The 26,302-nt window shown below is 45.3% G+C and overlaps 1 protein-coding gene across 3 annotated transcripts in view; it reads right to left on the reverse strand.

Moving 5' to 3' along the window:
* The window catches only part of LOC118358395 (EMI domain-containing protein 1-like), a 104,202-nt gene that overhangs the window by 61,839 nt on the left and 16,061 nt on the right, over window positions 1-26,302 (reverse strand). For all 3 annotated transcript variants that reach the window (XM_035736183.2, XM_035736182.2, XM_035736184.2), the window contains 2 exons: window positions 24,703-24,816; window positions 24,450-24,553 (listed from right to left, as the gene is read on the reverse strand). In XM_035736183.2, the coding sequence (XP_035592076.1) occupies window positions 24,450-24,553; window positions 24,703-24,816 (218 nt within the window). The remainder of the gene's footprint in view (window positions 1-24,449; window positions 24,554-24,702; window positions 24,817-26,302) is intronic.

Consider the following 26,302-nt stretch of genomic DNA (forward strand, 5'->3'; position numbering starts at 1 on the left):
AAAATTAAAAATTAAAAAACAGTCTGATACTCAGAGACTTATTTTTGCATGAATGCATGATTGAGAACCAGGGCATTATTTCATTTAATTCATTAGGTGACAGGCAGGTATCTATCTCCAGAATAAGCAGTTATTTGACTGACCGTCCCATTGTCTCTCAGACCTAGATAGTGCAGTCCCTGTCAGGTGAACTCTTCAGACAGACAACATGGAGGTGAGCCAACATAAATAATACAGCCACCCTTCTCCCTGCCTCACTACAACGACAGCAGCAGATAGACAGGGCTGTGATGGGAGGCCCTGCTCTGCTCCCACCCAGTAGCACTGAGACTACACTATGTCTAGACCTCATCTCTCTCTGCCTCTCTCTGCTTCTCTGCCTCTCCCTATCTCTCTATCTCTCTCTCTCCCTCCCTGTCTCTCTGTCTCTCTCTCACACACACACACACACACACCAGACAGAGGAGCGTTTCCCTCTGCAGGGTTTACCCTGCGTTAATAGAGCGTGTAAGACATGCATCATTTAAGAAAGAGCTCATATCTCCTCTGTCCTGGCTCCTTCACTGTCACACCTCAGAGTCCTCTGGACTCCATCATACTGTCCTTACACATGCACATGCACACGCGCACCCACCCACCCACCCACCCACCCACCCACACACACACACACACACACACACACACACACCCACATGTGCACGCACACCACACCACACACATACACAAACCACACACACATGTATCCACACACACACACGCATGCGCACGCACACACACGCACATATATTCTCTCCTTCAAGCCCAGAATGGAGGGGCGGGGACTTTGGCAGAATTTGTTGGTGAAGAGGATTAGATCTGTGGTACAGAGATTTCCAAGTGATGGTCAGGGAGTGTGTTGTACTCCCAGGTCATGGGTTCAGGGCTGGAGAAAGAGAAGGATGGTGTGACTGTGTCAGAGCAGTGTACCCGTGATACGTCAGAGCAGTGTACCCGTGATACGTCAGAGCAGTGTACCCGTGATACGTCAGAGCAGTGTACCCGTGATACGTCAGAGCAGTGTACCCGTGATACGTCAGAGCAGTGTACCCGTGATACGTCAGAGCAGTGTACCCGTGATACGTCAGAGCAGTGTACCCGTGATACGTCAGAGCAGTGTGCCCGTGATACGTCAGAGCAGTGTACCCGTGATACGTCAGAGCAGTGTACCCGTGATACGTCAGAGCAGTGTACCCGTGATACGTCAGAGCAGTGTACCCGTGATACGTCAGAGCAGTGTACCCGTGATACGTCAGAGCAGTGTGCCCGTGATACATCAGAGCAGTGTACCCGTGATACGTCAGAGCAGTGTACCCGTGATACGTCAGAGCAGTGTACCCGTGATACGTCAGAGCAGTGTACCCGTGATACGTCAGAGCAGTGTACCCGTGATACGTCAGAGCAGTGTACCCGTGATACGTCAGAGCAGTGTGCCCGTGATACGTCAGAGCAGTGTACCCGTGATACGTCAGAGCAGTGTACCCGTGATACGTCAGAGCAGTGTACCCGTGATACGTCAGAGCAGTGTACCCGTGATACGTCAGAGCAGTGTACCCGTGATACGTCAGAGCAGTGTACCCGTGATACGTCAGAGCAGTGTACCCGTGATACGTCAGAGCAGTGTACCCGTGATACGTCAGAGCAGTGTGCCCGTGATACGTCAGAGCAGTGTGCCCGTGATACGTCAGAGCAGTGTACCCGTGATACGTCAGAGCAGTGTGCCCGTGATACGTCAGAGCAGTGTACCCGTGATACGTCAGAGTAGCCAGGTCACCCGTGATACGTCAGAGTAGCCAGGTCACCCGTGATACGTCAGAGCAGTGTACCCGTGATACGTCAGAGCAGTGTACCCGTGATACGTCAGAGCAGCCAGGTCACCCGTGATACGTCAGAGCAGCCAGGTCACCCGTGATACGTCAGAGCAGCCAGGTCACCCGTGATACGTCAGAGCAGTGTACCCGTGATACGTCAGAGTAGCCAGGTCACCCGTGATACGTCAGAGTAGCCAGGTCACCCGTGATACGTCAGAGTAGCCAGGTCACCCGTGATACGTCAGAGCAGCCAGGTCACCCGTGATACGTCAGAGCAGCCAGGTCACCCGTGATACGTCAGAGTAGCCAGGTCACCCGTGATACGTCAGAGCAGCCAGGTCACCCGTGATACGTCAGAGTAGCCAGGTCACCCGTGATACGTCAGAGCAGTGTACCCGTGATACGTCAGAGCAGTGTACCCGTGATACGTCAGAGCAGTGTACCCGTGATACGTCAGAGCAGTGTACCCGTGATACGTCAGAGCAGTGTACCCGTGATACGTCAGAGCAGTGTACCCGTGATACGTCAGAGCAGTGTACCCGTGATACGTCAGAGCAGTGTACCCGTGATACGTCAGAGCAGCCAGGTCACCCGTGATACGTCAGAGCAGCCAGGTCACCCGTGATACGTCAGAGCAGCCAGGTCACCCGTGATACGTCAGAGTAGTCAGGTCACCCGTGATACGAGTCAGTATTCGACGCCCATCCGTGTCTGACGACGTCAGGAGTTGACATGGAAACCAGCCACTAGGGACAACAGTGAGCGCTGTTACCTTCAAGTAGGTTTCAGTTTTGCTAGGGTGTTGTGGATGGGTGTAAGCATAGAATCTGCCTCTGGTGCAAAAGGTTGCAAGTTTGAATCCAGCCATAGAAAGTTGTTGACACGGTCATGTGGAGAGATGGACCAAGGAGCAGCGGGGATTGGAGTTCCACATCTTTATTTTTGTGAAACTTAAACAAACCAAGAAACAAACAACGACCATGCAGTACTGAAGTGCTACATGCACTCACTCAAAACAATATCCCACAAAGCAGCTGGGAGAAAGGGCTTCCCCAATTAGAGGCAACGATTACCAGCTGCCTCTAATTGGGAACCATACAAACCAGCCACATAGAAAATAAATGACTAGAACACCCCCCTAGTCACAGTTGTTTTTTAACCTTACCTTAAGATTGCCAAGTTAATGCCTAAACTTAACCTTAAAAACACTTTGAATTTCGACGTTTGGGCAACTTAGAAATTTGACGTTTGAGAAACATGGACGTCTAATTCTGAAGTGAAAATGTGAGAACTTATTGGTCAGAGAGTCTCTGCAGGGTGAGATCATTAACAAGAGGACGTACCCCTGAACCTCCAATCCCAGGCCTGCATTCCGCCTGCCCCGCCCTGCCACCCTCTGGGACTCATCCAGAATGGGTTAATGGCCCTGTGTTATGGTTGGACCCCCGCCTGCCTTCCACGGCCATGCAGAGCCAACAGTGGACTCCCCCGCTCCACTCTGTTCAGGAACATAATACAGCCTAATGAGAGAGCTGTGTGTTCCTGCCTCCTCAGGTGTTTATGATCCTCTCACTCATTCACACTGAGCTCACAGCCAGGGCCTGACAACACACACACACACAGTCTTGTATAACTAACCTTGTGGGTACACACAATTCAGTCACATTCAAAATCCTATTTTCCCTAACCCCTAACCCTAACATTAACTCTAAAACTAACTCTACGTCCGAACCCTAACCCTAAGCTTAATTCTAACCCTAACACTGATTAGTTGCCATACTTCCGAGAACCCACATCTTTTCATAGCGAGCTAGCGAGGGATGGAAAGAGAGGTGAGGGGCACAGTATAAGCAGGTCGGCCACAAGGCAGACAGTCAGAAACGTGCATTAGGGCTATCTATCGGCAATCAAAAGCTGTATCTCACAATGGAATGCTGTATCTTGCAATTCCAGTAAAGCAGGGCCTAACATCAATTAATAGGAGAAGATATTTTACACGCAACAGACTGAAGACTGAATACACACTTGCAATCATTAGCGAAGAGCAAAAGCAGGCGAGCAAAAGCAGGCGAGCCAGCGCGAGGGAGAGTGAGTCACCAAAGTAGCTTAGTTTAGCTCTTCCTCTCTGTTTTATTGAAATTACACAACTTTACCCAGGCCTTTATAGCATATTGTCGGCTAGGGAGTTTTCTTAACGCGAAAGATGCCCTATGCAGAAATCTCCATTTCCTGGTTTCAAAAATGTGAATAGTTCACCGAATTTCAGTTTATGTGACAAAACAAGCAAGTATAGCGTAGAGAATCATTGTACCATCTAAACCTCTGTGAAATATAGTTTCCATTAAAAAAAGTATTATATTTTCAGCTGTTTGAAGCTGGTGAACAAAACCGAAAGTAAAAGATGCAAAAAAACTAAACTTAAGAACGAGAAGCATAGAAATATCGCCATTAGAGCATATCTACATATCTACCGCTTCTTAGACTTGGGAGGACGGCTCATAATAATGGCTGGAATGGAGTTTACTGGATGGAATGGAGTAAATGGAATGGTATCAAAGAAATGAAAACGATGTTTTTGATACCATTCCATTTACTCCATACCAGCCATTAATGTGTGTCGTTCTCCCTGAGCAGCCTCCACTGATTTCTATGTGAATTTGGTCAGGTCGCCCAGAAAGTTACATATTGCAGCTTTAAGGATCCCAACTTCATTTAAACGTTTAAACGTTCACACCCCTAATTTGGCCTCATACTGTATTCCAGTTATCGGATCGTTAGAGACACTCCTATACCTTCAACTGTTCCCTGTTCCAGCCTATGAGGTGAAGTCATTTTCCCCCAGTCAAGGCGATTGGTTCCACAGAGGCCAGAGGGAAGTATTGTCCTTTGTAGTCTCTGGTTGCTGCTCACAGAACCAGGCTTGTCTCTAATTAGCCTTTGTGCAAGTGCAGCTCATCCAAAACCCCTTCTCCAGCTCCAACCCATAATGAATCACTAACATCACCAAACCTCTCTCTTTCTGACTCAGCACCACCTCAGTCCACCACATACGCAGGCGAGAGGAGAGGAACAGTAAATAGTGTTCACAAAAGGCAGAGTGGGGATAGCAATGTGACTGCAACCTGAGTCTACCTTTATCCAGTTTGGTTTGAAGGACTGGGTTTTAGAGAAACAGCAAGACGATGGGTTTTGGGAGGTCCTTGAAATGATCCTTGAACACCACCCATCCATCCACCGCAGCCCAATGCTTTGTTGTGGTTGTCTGTCTGTCTGTGGTTTGGGATAGGGGAGTGTAGTAGTGGGAGGCATGGTTTGGTTTTCTCAATCCACACCAATTGGACCACAATTCTTTGAGTCCCTTTCATGTGGCATTGTATATGTTTATGAACTCATGTAAAGATGACGAATGTGCAATCAGACAATTAAGACTTCTGGGAGTATGCAAAACCTCAAACAGATACTGCATATACACTATGATACACAGCACCAGCATAGCAACTGCGAGCATAGTTTCCATGCTGGTTTCATACTAAACATTTTGCTTTGCAGCATCTGGACAACTGCAGGAGGGAGGGAGGAAAGAGGAGAGGAGGAGGGAGGGGCATAATTCGATTTAATTTGGATTAATATCTGCAGCTGCCCAGGGCTGTAATAAAATAATAAAGGGATCAGTCAGAGAGAGAGAGTTGGCAGTGTGGAGGATTGAGAGGCAGCCAGGACTGACGCACTGCACAGTGAGAGGGAAGAGAGAAGTAGAGATAAGAGAGGAACAGACGAAAGGATAAGAGGAAAGAGGAGAGGCGAGGAATGAGGATGCAAGAAGACAGGAGAGAAGAAGTGAGTGGATAAGGGTAAGGTGAGCAGAGAGGTAGAAGATAGAATGAGAAAAGAGAAAAGATAGTTTAGGTTTAATTTATTTAACTAGGCAAGTCAGTTAAGAACATATTCGTATTTACAATGACGGCCTACCCTGGCAAAACCCTAACCCGGACGATGCTGTGCCAATTGTGCGCCGCCCCAACTTGAGGGAATGAGTGGAGGTCCTTCCGTGAAAGAGATCCACAGACGAAGGGAGGGCAATCCCATTGGGAGCCAGCGCTGGGCTAGGTGAACTCATCAGGGATGTACAGCACATTACCACCAGCACCCTGAGAGCACAGGCCAGTCCCATTAATGCTGCCATTGTCTCAGCCTCAACGATGTCAAAACATTTAGAAATATACCTCACGGCCTTGTCATAATCCATCAAAGCTACAGTAAATGTAATAGGTTTAGACTCTGAGGGGTTGCGGGACATCAGACAGACCTAGTACACCTCTGATGACATCACTCAGTCAGGATGTAGAGCAGAGACAGTCGAGGGCTGCAGCACAATTCCACACCATGGCTGACCTTCTTTACACCACAAGCTTCTCCTGAGAACTGAGGCGAACACAGGGAGATCAGAGTGAGGTCATTAGCAGCACTGACCCAAAACAAAAATAATCTGACGGGTTCTCTTTTACATGTTTAAACCCAATGTATGTTTGTTCCCCCACTCTCCCCCCACCTCTCCTCCTTTCTGTGCATGTTCATTGATAGTACTTTGCTTGTGGGTCAATCATACAGCAGCACACAGGTCATGTTAAACTGCAGCAGGGTAAGAGGTAATGCCTCTCATTTATTGGGTACAGAGGAGTGCATAGTGGCTGCCATTGGGCTAGGGCAGGAGTGTGTGTGTGTGTGTGTGTGTGTGTGTGTGTGTGTGTGTGTGTGTGTGTGTGTGTGTGTGTGTGTGTGTGTGTGTGTGTGTGTGTGTGTGTGTGTGTGTGTGTGTGTGTGTGTGTGTGTGTGTGTGTGTGTGTGTGTGTGTGTGTGTGTGTGTGTGTGTGTGTGTGCCTGTCTGTGTGTGTGTGTGAGTGCATGGTGGAGAGGGCAGGCATGCACACAGTTCTATCTCTGCCTGCTGGGTCCATTTCCCCAGAAGAAGAAGCATGATTTTCAATAATCCACGATGCCTTGGGACTCCAGGGAAGCCAGGGAAACCATAAATAAACTGTCCTGCAGCACAGGGAATCTCAACCTTCATCTGACCTGTGGCAATAGTTGGTTTCCTCTAAGATATACTTTGAAATAGTCTAAAACAACTCTTTACCATTTCCATCTTAACAAATGAGCACAAACACACAACAACAGAGTAGCTCGCAAAACAGACAGAGAGAGAAAAATAGCTTCCTTTCCCCTGTTTGCTTCAGTTAATTGATGGCTGGTCCCACTAATAAATCGGCTGGTGTCGTATGGTAATGAATGACTGTTGTGACTAATCCCCTCTGAGTGGAGAAGCGAGGTGCCAGGGGCTGGACTCTCTCGTCTCTAATCTCATCTGGGACCCTTTGCTCTCCTCCCCTTGCCTTGCCTGGCTTCAGCTGCTTCCAATTTGGGCTCAGCACTTGTGCTGCTGTCGCTTGCCATTTACACAGCCATGAATCTCCGCAGCACAGGCCTGTCTGCATACGGCTGGGAGCATGCCTGTCTGTGTGGATGTATAGGATTCCTTCATGGCTATGTGTGTCTGTGCTAATAGTGTTTTGTGGCTGACGGTGAGTGTGTGTTCGTGTACGTGTAGGAGTATGTGTGTGCATCTGAAAGTGCTTATGTGTGTAATTCGTGACGTGTGTGTCTACGTTTCCTTCTAAATAAATCAGTGTGTATGTGTGAGTGTGTTTGCGTGTATGTGTGAGTGTGTTTGCGTGTATGTGTATGTGTGAGTGTGTTTGGGTGTATGTGTATGTGTGAGTGTGTTTGCGTGTATGTGTATGTGTGAGTGTGTTTGGGTGTATGTGTATGTGTGAGTGTGTTTGGGTGTATGTGTATGTGTGAGTGTGTTTGGGTGTATGTGTATGTGTATGTGTGAGTGTGTTTGGGTGTATGTGTATGTGTATGTGTGAGTGTGTTTGGGTGTATGTGTATGTGTGAGTGTGTTTGGGTGTATGTGTATGTGTGAGTGTGTTTGGGTGTATGTGTATGTGTGAGTGTGTTTGGGTGTATGTGTATGTGTGAGTGTGTTTGGGTGTATGTGTATGTGTATGTGTGAGTGTGTTTGGGTGTATGTGTATGTGTATGTCACGTGTCAGTGTTCCAGTGGTTTTAAAACCTGTTTAATGCAAGCAAGGCGACTGTGGGACCAGGAGGGTGGTTGAGAGGAGAGAGAAGGGCCACTTCAGAGACAGCTCTGGAAAGTGGTGGCTTTATGTTGGGTCATAATATGTTGTTTTTGACAGTGTTCCTTTGTGTGATCCAAGAGGAGTGGGAGTGGTCAGCACTCAGAGAGAGAGAGGAACTGGTCTCGTGCGGCTCCCACACCCGTGACCTCACACTGGGGTCGTTCCACTTACAGCTACTAAAAACTACAGTCATTAAAATGGCTAATCACGCTTAACAGCTGCATCCTTCATCATACAAATGCTCAACACCTCGCTCTCCCACCCACACATATACACTCATGTATACATACGCACACACGCACGCAGGCACGCATGCACGCACACGCACGCACGCACGCACGCACGCACGCACGCACACACACACACACACACACACACACACACACACACACACACACACACACACACACACACACACACACACACACACACACACACACACACACACACACACACACACACACACACACACCACACACACCCTGAACACACCAGCCCCCACGTACTCTCACACTCCCCTTGCTAATGGCAAGCTGCAGCCCAGCGATGTTTAAAGTGAGGGGCTTAGAGTGTAGGCCTCTGATAAGCCGAGCTGAGCTGTGAAAACACAGATTACATTTTTGCGGCTTATTAAAGATGCCGAGCCTCTGCCTCTCGGCTACGCCGTAATTGCAGCCCAGAAACAGCAGCCTCCGCTTGGCTGAGAAACATGGCTTGATGGGGCTCTTTCAGCCGCACTAATTCAGCAAAACCTCCTTTACAGGAGGTTGGTTATGGCTGGAGCTCCTGGTAATGGCTGGAGTGGAATGGTATCAAATATGTCAAACACATGGGTTCCATGTGTTTGATGCTATTGCATTAACTCATTTCCAGACATTATTATGTGTCTCAGCAGCCTCCACTGCCTCCCTAATGTCTCAATGTGCTGCTTGCGGCCCCCTCCTGAGGTAAGCTGCCCGGTGTTGTGTTGTTTCACGTGTCTGTCTTTATAAATCATGTTCAGTCTGTGATATCAACTGGAACCTCCCATTGTCATCCTCTCTTTCTCACACTCTATCCTCACATAACTCAGTCACAGCAGGGGAAACGGGCAGGAGGCCAACTAACACACCTGACCTGAGGAAGACAGGAATACTATCACAGCGTATATGCCAGGGAGACAGGAATACTATCACAGTGTATATGCCAGGGAGACAGGAATACTATCACAGTGTATATGCCAGGGAGACAGGAATACTATCACAGCGTATATGTCAGGGAGACAGGAATACTATCACAGCGTATATGCCAGGGAGACAGGAATACTATCACAGCGTATATGTCAGGGAGACAGAAATACTATCACAGCGTATATGTCAGGGAGACAGGAATACTATCACAGCGTATATGTCAGGGAGACAGGAATACTATCACAGCGTATATGTCAGGGAGACAGGAATACTATCACAGTGTATATGTCAGGGAGACAGGAATACTATCACAGCGTATATGTCAGGGAGACAGGAATACTATCACAGCGTATATGCCAGGGAGACAGGAATACTATCACAGTGTATATGCCAGGGAGACAGGAATACTATCACAGCGTATATGTCAGGGAGACAGGAATACTATCACAGTGTATATGCCAGGGAGACAGGAATACTATCACAGCGTATATGTCAGGGAGACAGGAATACTATCACAGTGTATATGTCAGGGAGACAGGAATACTATCACAGTGTATATGTCAGGGAGACAGGAATACTATCACAGTGTATATGTCAGGGAGACAGGAATACTATCACAGTGTATAAGTCAGGGAGACAGAAATACTATCACAGTGTATATGTCAGGGAGACAGAAATACTATCACAGTGTATATGCCAGGGAGACAGGAATACTATCACAGCGTATATGTCAGGGAGACAGGAATACTATCACAGTGTATATGTCAGGGAGACAGAAATACTATCACAGTGTATATGTCAGGGAGACAGAAATACTATCACAGTGTATATGTCAGGGAGACAGGAATACTATCACAGTGTATATGTCAGGGAGACAGAAATACTATCACAGCGTATATGTCAGGGAGACAGGAATACTATCACAGTGTATATGCCAGGGAGACAGGAATACTATCACAGTGTATATGTCAGGGAGACAGGAATACTATCACAGTGTATATGTCAGGGAGACAGAAATACTATCACAGTGTATATGCCAGGGAGACAGGAATACTATCACAGTGTATATGCCAGGGAGACAGGAATACTATCACAGCGTATATGCCAGGGAGACAGGAATACTATCACAGTGTATATGCCAGGGAGACAGGAATACTATCACAGTGTATATGTCAGGGAGACAGGAATACTATCACAGTGTATATGTCAGGGAGACAGGAATACTATCACAGTGTATATGTCAGGGAGACAGGAATACTATCACAGCGTATATGTCAGGGAGACAGGAATACTATCACAGCGTATATGTCAGGGAGACAGGAATACTATCACAGTGTATATGTCAGGGAGACAGGAATACTATCACAGCGTATATGCCAGGGAGACAGGAATACTATCACAGCGTATATGTCAGGGAGACAGGAATACTATCACAGTGTATATGCCAGGGAGACAGGAATACTATCACAGCGTATATGTCAGGGAGACAGGAATACTATCACAGTGTATATGCCAGGGAGACAGGAATACTATCACAGCGTATATGTCAGGGAGACAGGAATACTATCACAGCGTATATGTCAGGGAGACAGGAATACTATCACAGCGTATATGTCAGGGAGACAGGAATACTATCACAGTGTATATGTCAGGGAGACAGGAATACTATCACAGCGTATATGTCAGGGAGACAGGAATACTATCACAGCGTATATGCCAGGGAGACAGGAATACTATCACAGCGTATATGTCAGGGAGACAGGAATACTATCACAGCGTATATGTCAGGGAGACAGGAATACTATCACAGTGTATATGCCAGGGAGACAGGAATACTATCACAGTGTATATGCCAGGGAGACAGGAATACTATCACAGCGTATATGTCAGGGAGACAGGAATACTATCACAGTGTATATGTCAGGGAGACAGGAATACTATCACAGCGTATATGTCAGGGAGACAGGAATACTATCACAGTGTATATGCCAGGGAGACAGGAATACTATCACAGTGTATATGCCAGGGAGACAGGAATACTATCACAGCGTATATGTCAGGGAGACAGGAATACTATCACAGTGTATATGTCAGGGAGACAGGAATACTATCACAGTGTATATGTCAGGGAGACAGGAATACTATCACAGCGTATATGCCAGGGAGACAGGAATACTATCACAGCGTATATGCCAGGGAGACAGGAATACTATCACAGCGTATATGTCAGGGAGACAGGAATACTATCACAGTGTATATGCCAGGGAGACAGGAATACTATCACAGTGTATATGTCAGGGAGACAGGAATACTATCACAGTGTATATGTCAGGGAGACAGGAATACTATCACAGTGTATATGCCAGGGAGACAGGAATACTATCACAGTGTATATGTCAGGGAGACAGGAATACTATCACAGTGTATATGTCAGGGAGACAGGAATACTATCACAGTGTATATGTCAGGGAGACAGGAATACTATCACAGTGTATATTACAGGGAGACAGGAATACTATCACAGTGTATATATAATAATAATAATAATATATGCCATTTAGCTGACGCTTTTATCCAAAGCGACTTACAGTCATGTGTGCATACATTCTACGTATGGGTGGTCCCGGGAATCGAACCCACTACCCTGGCGTTACAAGCGCCATGCTCTACCAACTGAGCCACAGAAGGACCACAATGTCAGGGAGACAGGAATACTATCACAGCGTATATGTCAGGGAGACAGGAATACTATCACAGCGTATATGTCAGGGAGACAGGAATACTATCACAGTGTATATGTCAGGGAGACAGGAATACTATCACAGTGTATATGTCAGGGAGACAGGAATACTATCACAGCGTATATGTCAGGGAGACAGGAATACTATCACAGCGTATATGCCAGGGAGACAGGAATACTATCACAGTGTATATGTCAGGGAGACAGGAATACTATCACAGCGTATATGTCAGGGAGACAGGAATACTATCACAGCGTATATGCCAGGGAGACAGGAATACTATCACAGTGTATATGCCAGGGAGACAGGAATACTATCACAGCGTATATGCCAGGGAGACAGGAATACTATCACAGCGTATATGTCAGGGAGACAGGAATACTATCACAGTGTATATGTCAGGGAGACAGGAATACTATCACAGCGTATATGCCAGGGAGACAGGAATACTATCACAGCGTATATGTCAGGGAGACAGGAATACTATCACAGTGTATATGCCAGGGAGACAGGAATACTATCACAGCGTATATGCCAGGGAGACAGGAATACTATCACAGTGTATATGCCAGGGAGACAGGAATACTATCACAGCGTATATGTCAGGGAGACAGGAATACTATCACAGCGTATATGTCAGGGAGACAGGAATACTATCACAGCGTATATGCCAGGGAGACAGGAATACTATCACAGCGTATATGTCAGGGAGACAGGAATACTATCACAGTGTATATGTCAGGGAGACAGGAATACTATCACAGCGTATATGTCAGGGAGACAGGAATACTATCACAGCGTATATGTCAGGGAGACAGGAATACTATCACAGCGTATATGCCAGGGAGACAGGAATACTATCACAGCGTATATGTCAGGGAGACAGGAATACTATCACAGTGTATATGCCAGGGAGACAGGAATACTATCACAGTGTATATGTCAGGGAGACAGGAATACTATCACAGCGTATATGTCAGGGAGACAGGAATACTATCACAGCGTATATGTCAGGGAGACAGGAATACTATCACAGCGTATATGTCAGGGAGACAGGAATACTATCACAGCGTATATGTCAGGGAGACAGGAATACTATCACAGCGTATATGTCAGGGAGACAGGAATACTATCACAGCGTATATGTCAGGGAGACAGGAATACTATCACAGCGTATATGTCAGGGAGACAGGAATACTATCACAGCGTATATGCCAGGGAGACAGGAATACTATCACAGCGTATATGTCAGGGAGACAGGAATACTATCACAGCGTATATGCCAGGGAGACAGGAATACTATCACAGCGTATATGTCAGGGAGACAGGAATACTATCACAGCGTATATGTCAGGGAGACAGGAATACTATCACAGCGTATATGTCAGGGAGACAGGAATACTATCACAGCGTATATGTCAGGGAGACAGGAATACTATCACAGCGTATATGCCAGGGAGACAGGAATACTATCACAGCGTATATGTCAGGGAGACAGGAATACTATCACAGCGTATATGTCAGGGAGACAGAAATACTATCACAGCGTATATGTCAGGGAGACAGGAATACTATCACAGTGTATATGTCAGGGAGACAGGAATACTATCACAGCGTATATGTCAGGGAGACAGGAATACTATCACAGCGTATATGCCAGGGAGACAGGAATACTATCACAGCGTATATGTCAGGGAGACAGGAATACTATCACAGCGTATATGTCAGGGAGACAGGAATACTATCACAGTGTATATGCCAGGGAGACAGGAATACTATCACAGTGTATATGCCAGGGAGACAGGAATACTATCACAGCGTATATGTCAGGGAGACAGGAATACTATCACAGTGTATATGTCAGGGAGACAGGAATATTATCACAGCGTATATGTCAGGGAGACAGGAATACTATCACAGTGTATATGCCAGGGAGACAGGAATACTATCACAGTGTATATGCCAGGGAGACAGGAATACTATCACAGCGTATATGTCAGGGAGACAGGAATACTATCACAGTGTATATGTCAGGGAGACAGGAATACTATCACAGTGTATATGTCAGGGAGACAGGAATACTATCACAGCGTATATGTCAGGGAGACAGGAATACTATCACAGCGTATATGCCAGGGAGACAGGAATACTATCACAGCGTATATGTCAGGGAGACAGGAATACTATCACAGTGTATATGCCAGGGAGACAGGAATACTATCACAGTGTATATGTCAGGGAGACAGGAATACTATCACAGTGTATATGTCAGGGAGACAGGAATACTATCACAGTGTATATGTCAGGGAGACAGGAATACTATCACAGTGTATATGTCAGGGAGACAGGAATACTATCACAGCGTATATGTCAGGGAGACAGGAATACTATCACAGTGTATATGTCAGGGAGACAGGAATACTATCACAGTGTATATGTCAGGGAGACAGGAATACTATCACAGTGTATATGTCAGGGAGACAGGAATACTATCACAGCGTATATGTCAGGGAGACAGGAATACTATCACAGCGTATATGTCAGGGAGACAGGAATACTATCACAGTGTATATGTCAGGGAGACAGGAATACTATCACAGTGTATATGTCAGGGAGACAGGAATACTATCACAGCGTATATGTCAGGGAGACAGGAATACTATCACAGCGTATATGCCAGGGAGACAGGAATACTATCACAGTGTATATGTCAGGGAGACAGGAATACTATCACAGCGTATATGTCAGGGAGACAGGAATACTATCACAGCGTATATGCCAGGGAGACAGGAATACTATCACAGCGTATATGCCAGGGAGACAGGAATACTATCACAGCGTATATGCCAGGGAGACAGGAATACTATCACAGCGTATATGCCAGGGAGACAGGAATACTATCACAGTGTATATGTCAGGGAGACAGGAATACTATCACAGCGTATATGCCAGGGAGACAGGAATACTATCACAGCGTATATGTCAGGGAGACAGGAATACTATCACAGCGTATATGCCAGGGAGACAGGAATACTATCACAGCGTATATGCCAGGGAGACAGGAATACTATCACAGCGTATATGCCAGGGAGACAGGAATACTATCACAGCGTATATGTCAGGGAGACAGGAATACTATCACAGCGTATATGCCAGGGAGACAGGAATACTATCACAGCGTATATGCCAGGGAGACAGGAATACTATCACAGTGTATATGTCAGGGAGACAGGAATACTATCACAGCGTATATGTCAGGGAGACAGGAATACTATCACAGCGTATATGTCAGGGAGACAGGAATACTATCACAGCGTATATGCCAGGGAGACAGGAATACTATCACAGCGTATATGTCAGGGAGACAGGAATACTATCACAGCGTATATGTCAGGGAGACAGGAATACTATCACAGTGTATATGTCAGGGAGACAGGAATACTATCACAGTGTATATGTCAGGGAGACAGGAATACTATCACAGTGTATATGTCAGGGAGACAGGAATACTATCACAGCGTATATGTCAGGGAGACAGGAATACTATCACAGCGTATATGCCAGGGAGACAGGAATACTATCACAGCGTATATGTCAGGGAGACAGGAATACTATCACAGCGTATATGTCAGGGAGACAGGAATACTATCACAGCGTATATGCCAGGGAGACAGGAATACTATCACAGTGTATATGTCAGGGAGACAGGAATACTATCACAGTGTATATGCCAGGGAGACAGGAATACTATCACAGCGTATATGTCAGGGAGACTATGACCTCCATTACAAGTTCCAAGGTTTATTAGTTGTATGTACGGGATACGCATGGTGTACATCGTCCAACAAAATGCTTACTTGCAGGTTCCTTCTCAACAATGTAACGGCAATACGAAATAGTAAAACATAAGAATACTAACATAAAGTAAATGGCAGTAGAATAGAATAAACATTTTAGCATCAGTATAATACAGGAAGGCACAATTTAAAGTCCAATATTTACAGGTGTATTGGAGAAGAGGGGATGGGGGCAAGAATATAAATTCTGGTAGCAGCAGCTGTGATGTGTGCTAAGATGCGGAAAATCAGAGCAGGTGGTCAGTCCAGTTCAAGTGTTCAGCAGTCTGATGGCTTGCAGATAGAAACTGTCTCTGAGCCTGTTGGTATCCAATACTTTCTGCCCAATGGTAAAGAAGTGAACAGCTTGTGACTGGGGTGTGGGGTCCTTGATGATGCTGCGGCCTTCCTCGGGCACCGTTTCCAGTAGATGTCCTGGATGGGTGGAAGCACGATCCCAGGGGTGTACTAGGCCGTCTTCACCACCCGCTGGAGGGTCTTGTTTTCGTGGACAGATGCAGCCGTAGTATTTTGAGAGGACCCGGGGCAGAATGCCATATTTCTTCAGCCGCCATAGGAAGTAGAGACGCTGTTGCGCCTTGACAGGGGAGGTGGTGATGTTGGTCCATGAAAGTCCTCGGTGATGTGGACTCTCTCTACTATAGTCCCATTGATGTGGATCGGTGTGGATGTTCCCTTCTATGCTTCCTGAAGTCAACCATAAACTCCAATGTCATAATCAAATATAAGGAATACAGAATATGTTTCAAATTCTGTTGTAATAAAATGGGGTATAATTTTGATAGCGTTATTTGATGTATTGTAACTTGGGATATCCCCAGTGAAAACAAGAGTTGTGTTGCATGGAAGGGTGATGCGATCCAGGCATACATTATATCCATGTTCTCTGGCAGTTTATAAAAGTGCCTCCATCTGCAAATACTTAGATGTTTTTTCAAGCTCAATCAGAGATAAAGACCATTGTGTTGAAGGTCCAGCAGTAAGACAATATCTCCCCGACCTCATAGAAAACAATTACGATGAGGTAATTACACCACTGGTTTGGAATTTCAGCCAAGGCTTGAGAAACAGAGAGAAATATGAGGGGTGGCTGTCTCAATACAGTGTTATCTTACTCCACATAGACTCTCTCTGACTCAGTGGGTTTGTCTGTTATCAGCCTGTGTGTGATGTAATGTTTTGTTTTTGGAGCCCATGGGCTGGATGTGGTGGAGCCAACGGGCCACAGATCCCACAGGATCCTCTGATTGGAGTGATTTGAACCCATCCAATAGTATTCACTCACTCATCCTGGGTCTGGGCACTCTGCACCCGGGCCATTGGGACTAGGGGAAACACTTCAAGAGGTTCTAAACTAAAACAGAGACGTGTTATCTCTAGGTCAGACACACCAGACAGACTGGACCCTAGTCAGACACTCTGACAACAGGCGGGGGACCAAACTCCAAAGCACCTAACAAGGTCAGAGAGTACACGCATTTAAGGGAAAGAACTCAGCTAAGTGAGTGAAGGAACAAAAGTGAAAACAACCCTCAACAATCAACGCTACGATTACAGCGCCCTCACCGCTCTGGCTTTCCTGAGTGAGGAGGATTGTCATCATTCAGTCTCACCTTAACTCTCACCCTCCCAGTGAGAATCGCAGTCCCAGTCCCAGTCCCAGTCCCAGTCCCAGTCCCCAGTCCCCAGTCCCAGTCCCAGTTTGCAGCTGGCCTGTCTGCTGTGGTGATGGCTGCATTAATGCAGTCCCGCCCTGGGAGGGGGGTCAGTCAGGGTAGTGGTACAGTAGAGAGAAGTTAGGGGAGGTAAAGTAAATCAAAGGATCATGCACATTTTCCACAGTCTGTGAGAGGCAGACAGCAGACAGGCAGCAGAAGTAGATGGAAGGAAGGGGGGAACACCTAAGACTACTCTTAACTGGAACTTTGAATGGGTCATAGATCAAGAGAACAGGACATCACATTAGTTCAAATTCAGACCAAAGATATGTCCACTTCAACTAATAATTAATAACATACATCTATGTTATGTTTCTAAAACACACAAATACATTCTCTAGGCCATGTATCCGCAAAGCTAGAGCCTAACAATCACAACAACGTCACACACAGCTCATCTTTGACCTCGCACTCGAATGCTGCATCAACTGAGAATGCTGCACTAACTTCCCTTGGCAACACTATGGCAACAATTTGTGCATGTGCTGTCCCATCTCCAGTCATCCAGTGTCGCTGGTTTTTATTTGTCCTTACGGTAGGGGAAGAGGGGGCTGAGAGGAGGGGTATCAGGTTGGGTGCTGGCAGGGGCCTCTCCTACACAGTCCCGACGGCCGTCCTGGATGCTATCCACCCGCTGCATCGTAGGGCTCTCTGAATAGGAGCTGACACTTCCACTCAGCGCTGTGATCTGAGACACCCGGAACGGCGCTCTCATAAGTGTCTAATCTCAGCATCCCTGTCCCTGTCTCAACCCCCCCAGACAAACCCCCACCATGGCCCTCTAGTACTACTTAACTGGATAATTCTAGGTCTTTTGACAGTGTGTGTGTGTGTCTGTGTGTGTGTGCGTGCGTGCGTGCGTGCGTGCGTGCGTGTGTGTGCTTTCTGTGTGTGTGTGTATCTCGGTAGTCTGTCCATGCATGTGTGGGAGTTGTTGAGTGTCTCATATGCTGTATCAGAGGGCTTCTGACATATGTACACCTCAGTGGTGGTCAGTGACATTTAAGATGTATTTTTTCATGTGAATGGCCTATATTTATAGCATATTGGATGACTGTCATTCATATCCCATTCACATAGTTCAATGTAACACCGAGAGGTTTAGGCTACTACATGATACTAAAAATGTCCCTATAGTCATCACGAGGTTGCAACAACCTAGCCTATGAATGAAAGTTTACAAAGTAGGTGCACACAGGTCGAGAGATACATTTAAGGTAAAAGACAGTGACACATGGACAGACAGGGTAGCCTAGTGGTTAGAGCATTGGACTAGTAACCGGAAGGTTGCAAGTTCAAACCCCCGAGCTGACAAGGTACAAATCTGTCGTTCTGCCCCTGAACAGGCAATTAACCCGCTGTTCCTAGGCCGTCATTGAAAATAAGAATTTGGTACAAATCTGTCGTTCTGCCCCTGAACAGGCAATTAACCCACTGTTCCTAGGCCGTCATTGAAAATAATTTGGTACAAATCTGACTTGCCTAGTTAAATAAAGGTAAAATTAAAATAAAAAAACACAGCCTTGCACAGTTTCCTGCATCTAGCTGATATAAGGTGTAGTCCAACAGTTGCAAACGAGAGTTTATATTTGACAAATGTAGATATGTTTATTTCCGTTTAAGAAACTCTTTTCAACAGAATTGGCAGAATGAATACACCTCTGATCACATTTCACAGTTCACTTTCATAGCAGAGTTGTATTCCTTCTCTCCTCCTATCACCTTGTCCCTTCGCTTGTAGACTTCAATGCACAACACATCAGCTGTATGTGACCAGGCGAAAAAAAACTTTCCAAGCCAAACCATATCATAACCACTACACACAGCCTACATCGTTGTCACCATATTACCTAAAGTAACGTCATAGTCAACATAGCTAATAGACGTTACAGTAACGTTACAGTCTACAGTCAGTAAGCAGTTTAGCTCTTACACCGGCAGGCCCCGGTAGCAATAAATTAGTAAAACCAAAAGCTTACCTTGATTTTGAAGAGTTCTCGTGTTTTGTTGGATAGTCATCGCCAGCTAGCTAATATAGCATCCTTATTTTTGAGCAGGGTGTTTGAGTAGGTTAAACAAGCTAGCTGCATTTGCTAGCTAAGTAAGTGTAACTGAAAGTTAATGATATATCTATCTTTCACTTGCTTCTCCTTCATTTTGGAAGAAATTTATTTTTTCAAAACTGTTCAACTTTTGTCTTTCTCTCTCTTTGAATCAACTACTTACCACATTGTATGCACTGCACTGCAGTGCTAGCTAGTTGTAGCTTATGCTTTCAGTACTATATTCATTCTCTGATCCTTTGATTGGGTGGACAACATGTTCATAATGCAAGTCCTCCTCTGGAAATTGACATAATTACTGTGTAAGTCTATGGAAGGGGGTGAGAACCATGAACCTCCTAGGTTTTGTATTGAGGCAATGTACCCAGAGCAGGACGGAAGCTAGTTGTCCTCCGGCTACATCATGGTGCTACCCTACAGAGTGCTGTTGAGGCTACTGTAGACGTTCATTGCCATATAGTGTGTTTTAATCAATTATTTGGTGACGTGATTCTATTTAGTATAGTTTTATCTGAAAAATATAACTTTTTCAATGTTTTAAAAATTGTGTTTTTATGAAATTCACCAAGGATGGTCCTCTCCTTCCTCCTCTGAGGAGCCTCCACCAGTACACCTTGTGTCAACATGTGTAGGCACATGTAGGGCAGTTGTGGTGACCATGTTACCGCCACACCGGCTGTCACGACTCATGAAGGCAGTCACGGTAATTAGGCTTCTCCAAGCTCTGATGCTGCTGATGGTTATTAATAGCCTACCAATCTTGCTAACTGCCTGGTACTCGGCACTATATTGTCTCTCTAATAACCCTGTCATCAATGCAAATGTCATCGATTCAAACACTTCATGAGAGCCCATGACCTCATGTTGTGCAACATTTCTGTAGGCTATGCAATTGTACGAGAAAACAGAGGGATGGCCTCTACTAAAAAGAGGAGGCTCCCATCAGCTTTCTATAGGCTAGACCTACTATTTTTATTTCTCAACTTTCCTAATATTAAGCACATTGCATATCTTTACAACAGGAATACAGGCTACCTGGCTGGCATGAAAATAAACCATGGGAAAAGCATCCTCCATTCGCTATTTAAGTGCATAGAGGGCATGTATTTCAAGACAGGTGCATGATAATGGTCCATTCTAAATCAAAACAAATTTCACACATATATTATTTAGTATATGTAAAGACAAGATTGAATCTAGAATGAATGATGCCCAGCAAAAGAAACAATGCCTTTTTTTGCAACTTTTTCTAATCATAGTGGCACACCTCATGTAGAGTGTAGGGCTATATTTTTTGATAAGGTTTGTATCACAACTAAAGTGGCCAAAAAACTTCTTAAAATTAAGCACATTAATCTGCTTTACAATACAAGGGGTGTACAGTAGAGCCTAACTGGTGTGTGTGTATATACAGTATATAAGGAGCACGTGAGTTTCAAGTTTGGGGAAGATCATTTTCACCATAAAAATGCACCATTACATGCATAATCACATTTGTGGTCACTTTTGATAATAGTGTTTTCCCGCTAATGGAACATTTGCGCTTATAGCCTCCTGCCATGTACACATTGCTGCGCTTATAATGTGAAGAAATAGTTTATCAACATTTCAAGCTAAACGTTCTGATATTGTGTCAGCCACATTGCATAAAAATTATTTTTGATGCTTGTGGTATTCATTTGGGATCCATCGCATCCCACAACTGTCCCAGACTATGTTTGGCATTTTTATTTCTCGCACAGAAAAGAATGGGTTGACTTTTGTGCTATGGGGGATAGTAGATTGACATAGGCTAGTGCTTTTGCTGTTCGTTAGGGCTACTCATCTTGTCGGCTGACGAAAAGTAAATGTGGACAGTTCTTCCAATATCTTCAATATGCACCTCGGAATTGGATAAGGACGCATGCAGTTGCATCCCTGATGTGCCTGTCTTCACTTGTAGCCTGTGAGAAAGACGGATGGAGAGCCATGTGAGTGAGAGGTGCTTCAGAGCGTGCAGCACTCAGGGAGAAAGGCACAATGCAGCACTCCGGGCCAAGGGCACCACAGCCATTGGCCTTAAAAAAGCATGGATTTTTGTAGGGTGCATTACATCCACACATAAGGGATGCCGCTGTGAAGGCATTATCAAGTGCTTGCCAAATTGTGAATGAGAGACTGAGTGTGTACAGCCTGCGCAAAAAAAAACAAAGCAGAGCACATGCCCTTCAAGCAACTTTTTTCAAATAATAATTAGAGTCGCATCACGCAGCATTACAGTGTATTGAAAATGAAAACATATAGCCCAACGTATGTAGAACAACTAAAATTACATTAATAAATCAAAATGAAGCATATAGGAGTACGTATATCTTCGTTAACTGCTCAACCCAGAATAGCTGCATGTGCGCACTCCCTCAAATCTTTTGGAGAAAATATCCTTGATATCTTATTCAGCTTTGTTCAATTGTATTTTTCATACTATAAAATAATATCAAATAATGCCACGAGATTCTAAGCAAATCTTGTCTGCTAAATGAACTAGTATAGCCCAAAGCCATTTGGCCTAGCCAGATCAGGACCTAACATAAGGACATCTCAGAGTATGCTATTTTGTTCTTCTGAAATAGACTACATTTTCTTCATATCATGCTTCTTTTGACCTGTCTAAAATAAAGAATGGATTTATTGTGAAGGTGTAAGCTATTGTCACACCCTGGCCTTAGTTATCTTTGTTTTCTTTATTATTTTGGTTAGGCCAGGGTGTGACATGTGTGATTTATGTGTTTTGTCTTGTCTAGGGTTTTTTGTAGATTAATGGGGTTGTGTTCAGTTTAGTTGTCTAGGTAAGTCTATGGTTGCCTGGATTGGTTCTCAATCACAGGCAGGTGTTTATCGTTTTGTCTCTGATTGGGAGCCATATTTAGGCAGCCATGTTCTTTGGATATTTTGTGGGGGATTGTTTACTGTGTCATTGTTTGTGGCACACGGGACTGTTTCGGGTTTTCACGTTTCTTGTTTTGTCGTTGTGTTCATGTTAAGTGTCTCTTATTAAAGAACCATGAACTATAACCACGCTGCGTTTTGGTCCGCCTCACCTTCCCAGGAAGAAAGCCGCTATATTATATGGATTTATTAGACTTTTCAAAATGTAGATGTTCCAAAGGTCTGCATCAGTGGCTTGTAGGCTGTGTGGAAGCCAGGAGATGCTAAATGTGTTATGTTAATTAACGGTCAATTACCGTGAGAACGACAGTTATTTGCTTGACAATCACCAGCTGACTATATTTCGTGACTACCACAGCCCTAGGCACATGTGTAAAGGGGTTGCTGGTGGGAAAAGTGGGGTGATTTCTCCCAAATGAGGCCCTATTAAAGCACCCTTCAGCAGGTAGTGGGCCCCTGTGAGCCCCCTAGAGAGACTGTTAGCTCACCTGGGAGGAGTGGGCTGGCTGGTGAGGGAAACAGTAGTCTCATGTCAACACCACTGAGAACTCAACGTTTTATCACAGTAAAGGGTTATTGTAATCAGCCCTGGGTCCTGGGGCAAACAGTCACTCCACCCTCTACACCAGACAGGGGGCCAGCCAGCGCCAAGGGAAATTATTAGGCTCTGTTCTGGGTGAGTGGTGTGAGGAGAAGTGTGTGTGGAGTGTAGGCAGGGGGAGTTACTGGAGTTGAAAGGATCAGAATAGCAATAACAGAGTGTTGGCATTTTAAGGGGATGAAACCATACTTGTAGATGGACCATAAAACGCAAAACGATGCAATTCAATAACAGTCAAGTTGGACACTTAAAAAACCTAAAAGATGAATAAACTGGAGGCTGTTGGCTCTGCCCTAGAATGCTGATGTGAGGTTTCTCTAGACCACTGGCGAGTGAGTGTATTGATATGCAGGCAAACAGAGGGATACCCTTGTGTTTATCCATGTTACTCATTTAGTAGTTTTGAGGAACCCCTAAGAGGCTAATAGTGAGGAACTGGGGATACTGGGTAACACAGAGGAAAATAGAGATAGAGAGATATGTTGAAATGGGGAATGGAATGAAGACAAAGATACATTATTGAACTTGAGATAAGTGAGAAAAGATAACTTACAGACAGGAAGAAAGGGATGACAGAAAAATAGAGAAATGAGAGCGATATCAAACTTGAGAGTGAGAAAGTGAACCATACGAAAGAGAGTGAGAAGGGAAAGTGAGAGTGGAAAGAAGGAGGAAGTGGGGGAGAGCTAAGGCAGTTCTGGCAGCCGTCTGGTCTTCATGGTTTCTCTGACCACAACATGGCTGAGGGGCTGGCCCCCGCTCAGAGCTGCGTCAGAACCAGGCTCCAGGACTACATATCACATGCCTAGGATTCACTACCTCAGCCCTTAATCACCATCACCTCCTCTGGTCTCTCTCTCTCCTCGCACCAAAATCTCATGTTCTCATTGTTCTGTTCACATTCATGTGTTTTCAGTTGTGAGCATTGAGGGGGAGGGAGATGCAGAGAGAGGAGAGAAAGGCACTACAGGGACCAGAAACTGGAGAAGTACAGAGATTTACAGAGAAGTACAGAGATGTACAGAGATGTACAGAGAAGTACAGAGATGTACAGATATGTACAGAGAAGTACAGAGAAGTACAGAGAAGTACAGAGATGTACAGAGAAGTACAAAGATGTACAGAGAAGTACAGAGAAGTACAGAGATGTACAGAGAAGTACAGAGATGTACAGAGAAGTACAGAGATGTACAGAGAAGTACAGAGAAGTACAGAGAAGTACAGAGATGTACAGAGAAGTACAGAGATGTGCTCAGCTGGAGAAGAACAGAGAAATCTGTAAGTGCATAAATCCCAGAAGATGTTGACCTCTGTTGCCCTCTTACCTTCTTCACAGGCCGTGCCGCTGTAGCCTGGACAGCACTTCCACTCCAGAGAGTTGATGGTACGGTACACCACCTTATAGGAGGGTCTGACCACTGTCCGGTAGCTGGGGAACACACACAGGCCAACATCACAAACAGTGTAAGGAGGAAACAGTTCCTCTGATCTTGTGGCTCATTCATCAAGGTGTAGATGTCGGGTGTGTTTGGTGAGGTTTTGACATGCAGTGTTTTGGATAAGAGGTCCCAGACTCACCTGCCCCCTGTGCATCCCTGTGGCCAGCGACATGTCTGGTAGACACGCTGCAGGGTTGTCCCATTCTGCACCTGGCAAGTCACTGTCTTGGTGACCGTATGGGGACACCAGTTCCTGAGAGAGAGGAAAGAGGAAGAGAGAGAGAAAGAGAGGGAGAGAGAGGGAGAAAGTGGGACACACAGAGCAGGTTTAGCATGCACACTCAAATTCAACAAGACAAAGGGTAAGAGAAACACACTATTGGCTCCACAACTGTACAACAACAAAAAATACAAGCCACAGGTGGTCATATCATTATCTGATAAAAACACACACCCTGCAATCTCTCTCTCCCTCTCTCAAACACACACACACACACACACACACACACACACACACACACACACACACACACACACACACACACACACACACACACACACACACACACACACAGACACACACACACACACACACACACACACACACACACACACACACACACACACACACACACACACACACACACACACACACACAAAGGGAAATTAGCCGTACCCTCGCACTCAGTAAGCCGTCTACTCTGGGATTTGAATCTCTTTTCTCATTCTCTGCCCTCTTTCTTTTCAAAGTCCTTCTGGTGTTTACATGAGTTCAATCAGCCGTGACACTTGCGGGAGTGCATTGTAGGTTGTGTTTATATTGCGGTCTTTCCCCTATCAATACACATCCGCTGGCTTTTTCCCGCCTGGGTCTCAGAAGAGGCAGAGTCACTGAGGGGGACCAGAGGGGGCAGGGTCTCACACAGAGAATAGAGTGAGTTTTCAAACACAGGCTAATAGAGGCCCACTCCTTTTCCAAGACGACTCCTTTCGTAATACGTTATCAGGAATTGCTTTGCACAGCTGGAAAGGCTGGGAGCGGGATGACCTGCCAGGAAAACAGCTTACCCAGAGGTCACAGGTCAACATCAGATGCTGAAGCCCTCATTAGTCAAACCGTGTCTTTTACGAATAAGTTATACACATTTACCTCAAGTTTTATATAGTCTCTATAAAGGCTTTGTACACTTACTCTCGCTACTTATGAAGCTCTCACTACTAGCGAAGCTCTTGGTTTTCAGACCTCTTTTGAACCATATGCAACCAAGGACAAAGAACAGGGAGTCAGTGCAGTAGTGTATCAGTTAGCCTGGACCAGCTCTTGTCCATGTTAGTCAACCAGGACTAGATCTGTTTCCCTGGGCTGTGCCGTGTAGAATAGATATTTGAGTCGGATTAGGAGAGGAGCTATGGGATGGTTTCAATCACTGCATTATTGGTCGGAAGAAAATGCTAACAAGGGAAACAATACACAGAAATAAAGGGGAAAACCTCTCCATGGTATTCGTTAAACATGTCCTACAGTGCATTCGGAAAGGATTCAGAACCCTTCACTTTTTCCAGATTTTGTTACGTTACAGCCTTAATCTAAAATGGATTAAATCATATTTTTTCCTCATCCCCCATCCCGACAACCATAAATCAAGGAAACATGTAGCGGCACTTAGAGAAATGTAACGTATGAGGAACACACGGAGGCTATTCCACGAAACATGTGTTAGCAGTCTTTTATTAACAAT

The sequence above is a fragment of the Oncorhynchus keta genome, chromosome 25, assembly GCF_023373465.1.
Source record: "Oncorhynchus keta strain PuntledgeMale-10-30-2019 chromosome 25, Oket_V2, whole genome shotgun sequence".
NCBI classification, from domain to species: Eukaryota; Metazoa; Chordata; class Actinopteri; order Salmoniformes; family Salmonidae; genus Oncorhynchus; species Oncorhynchus keta.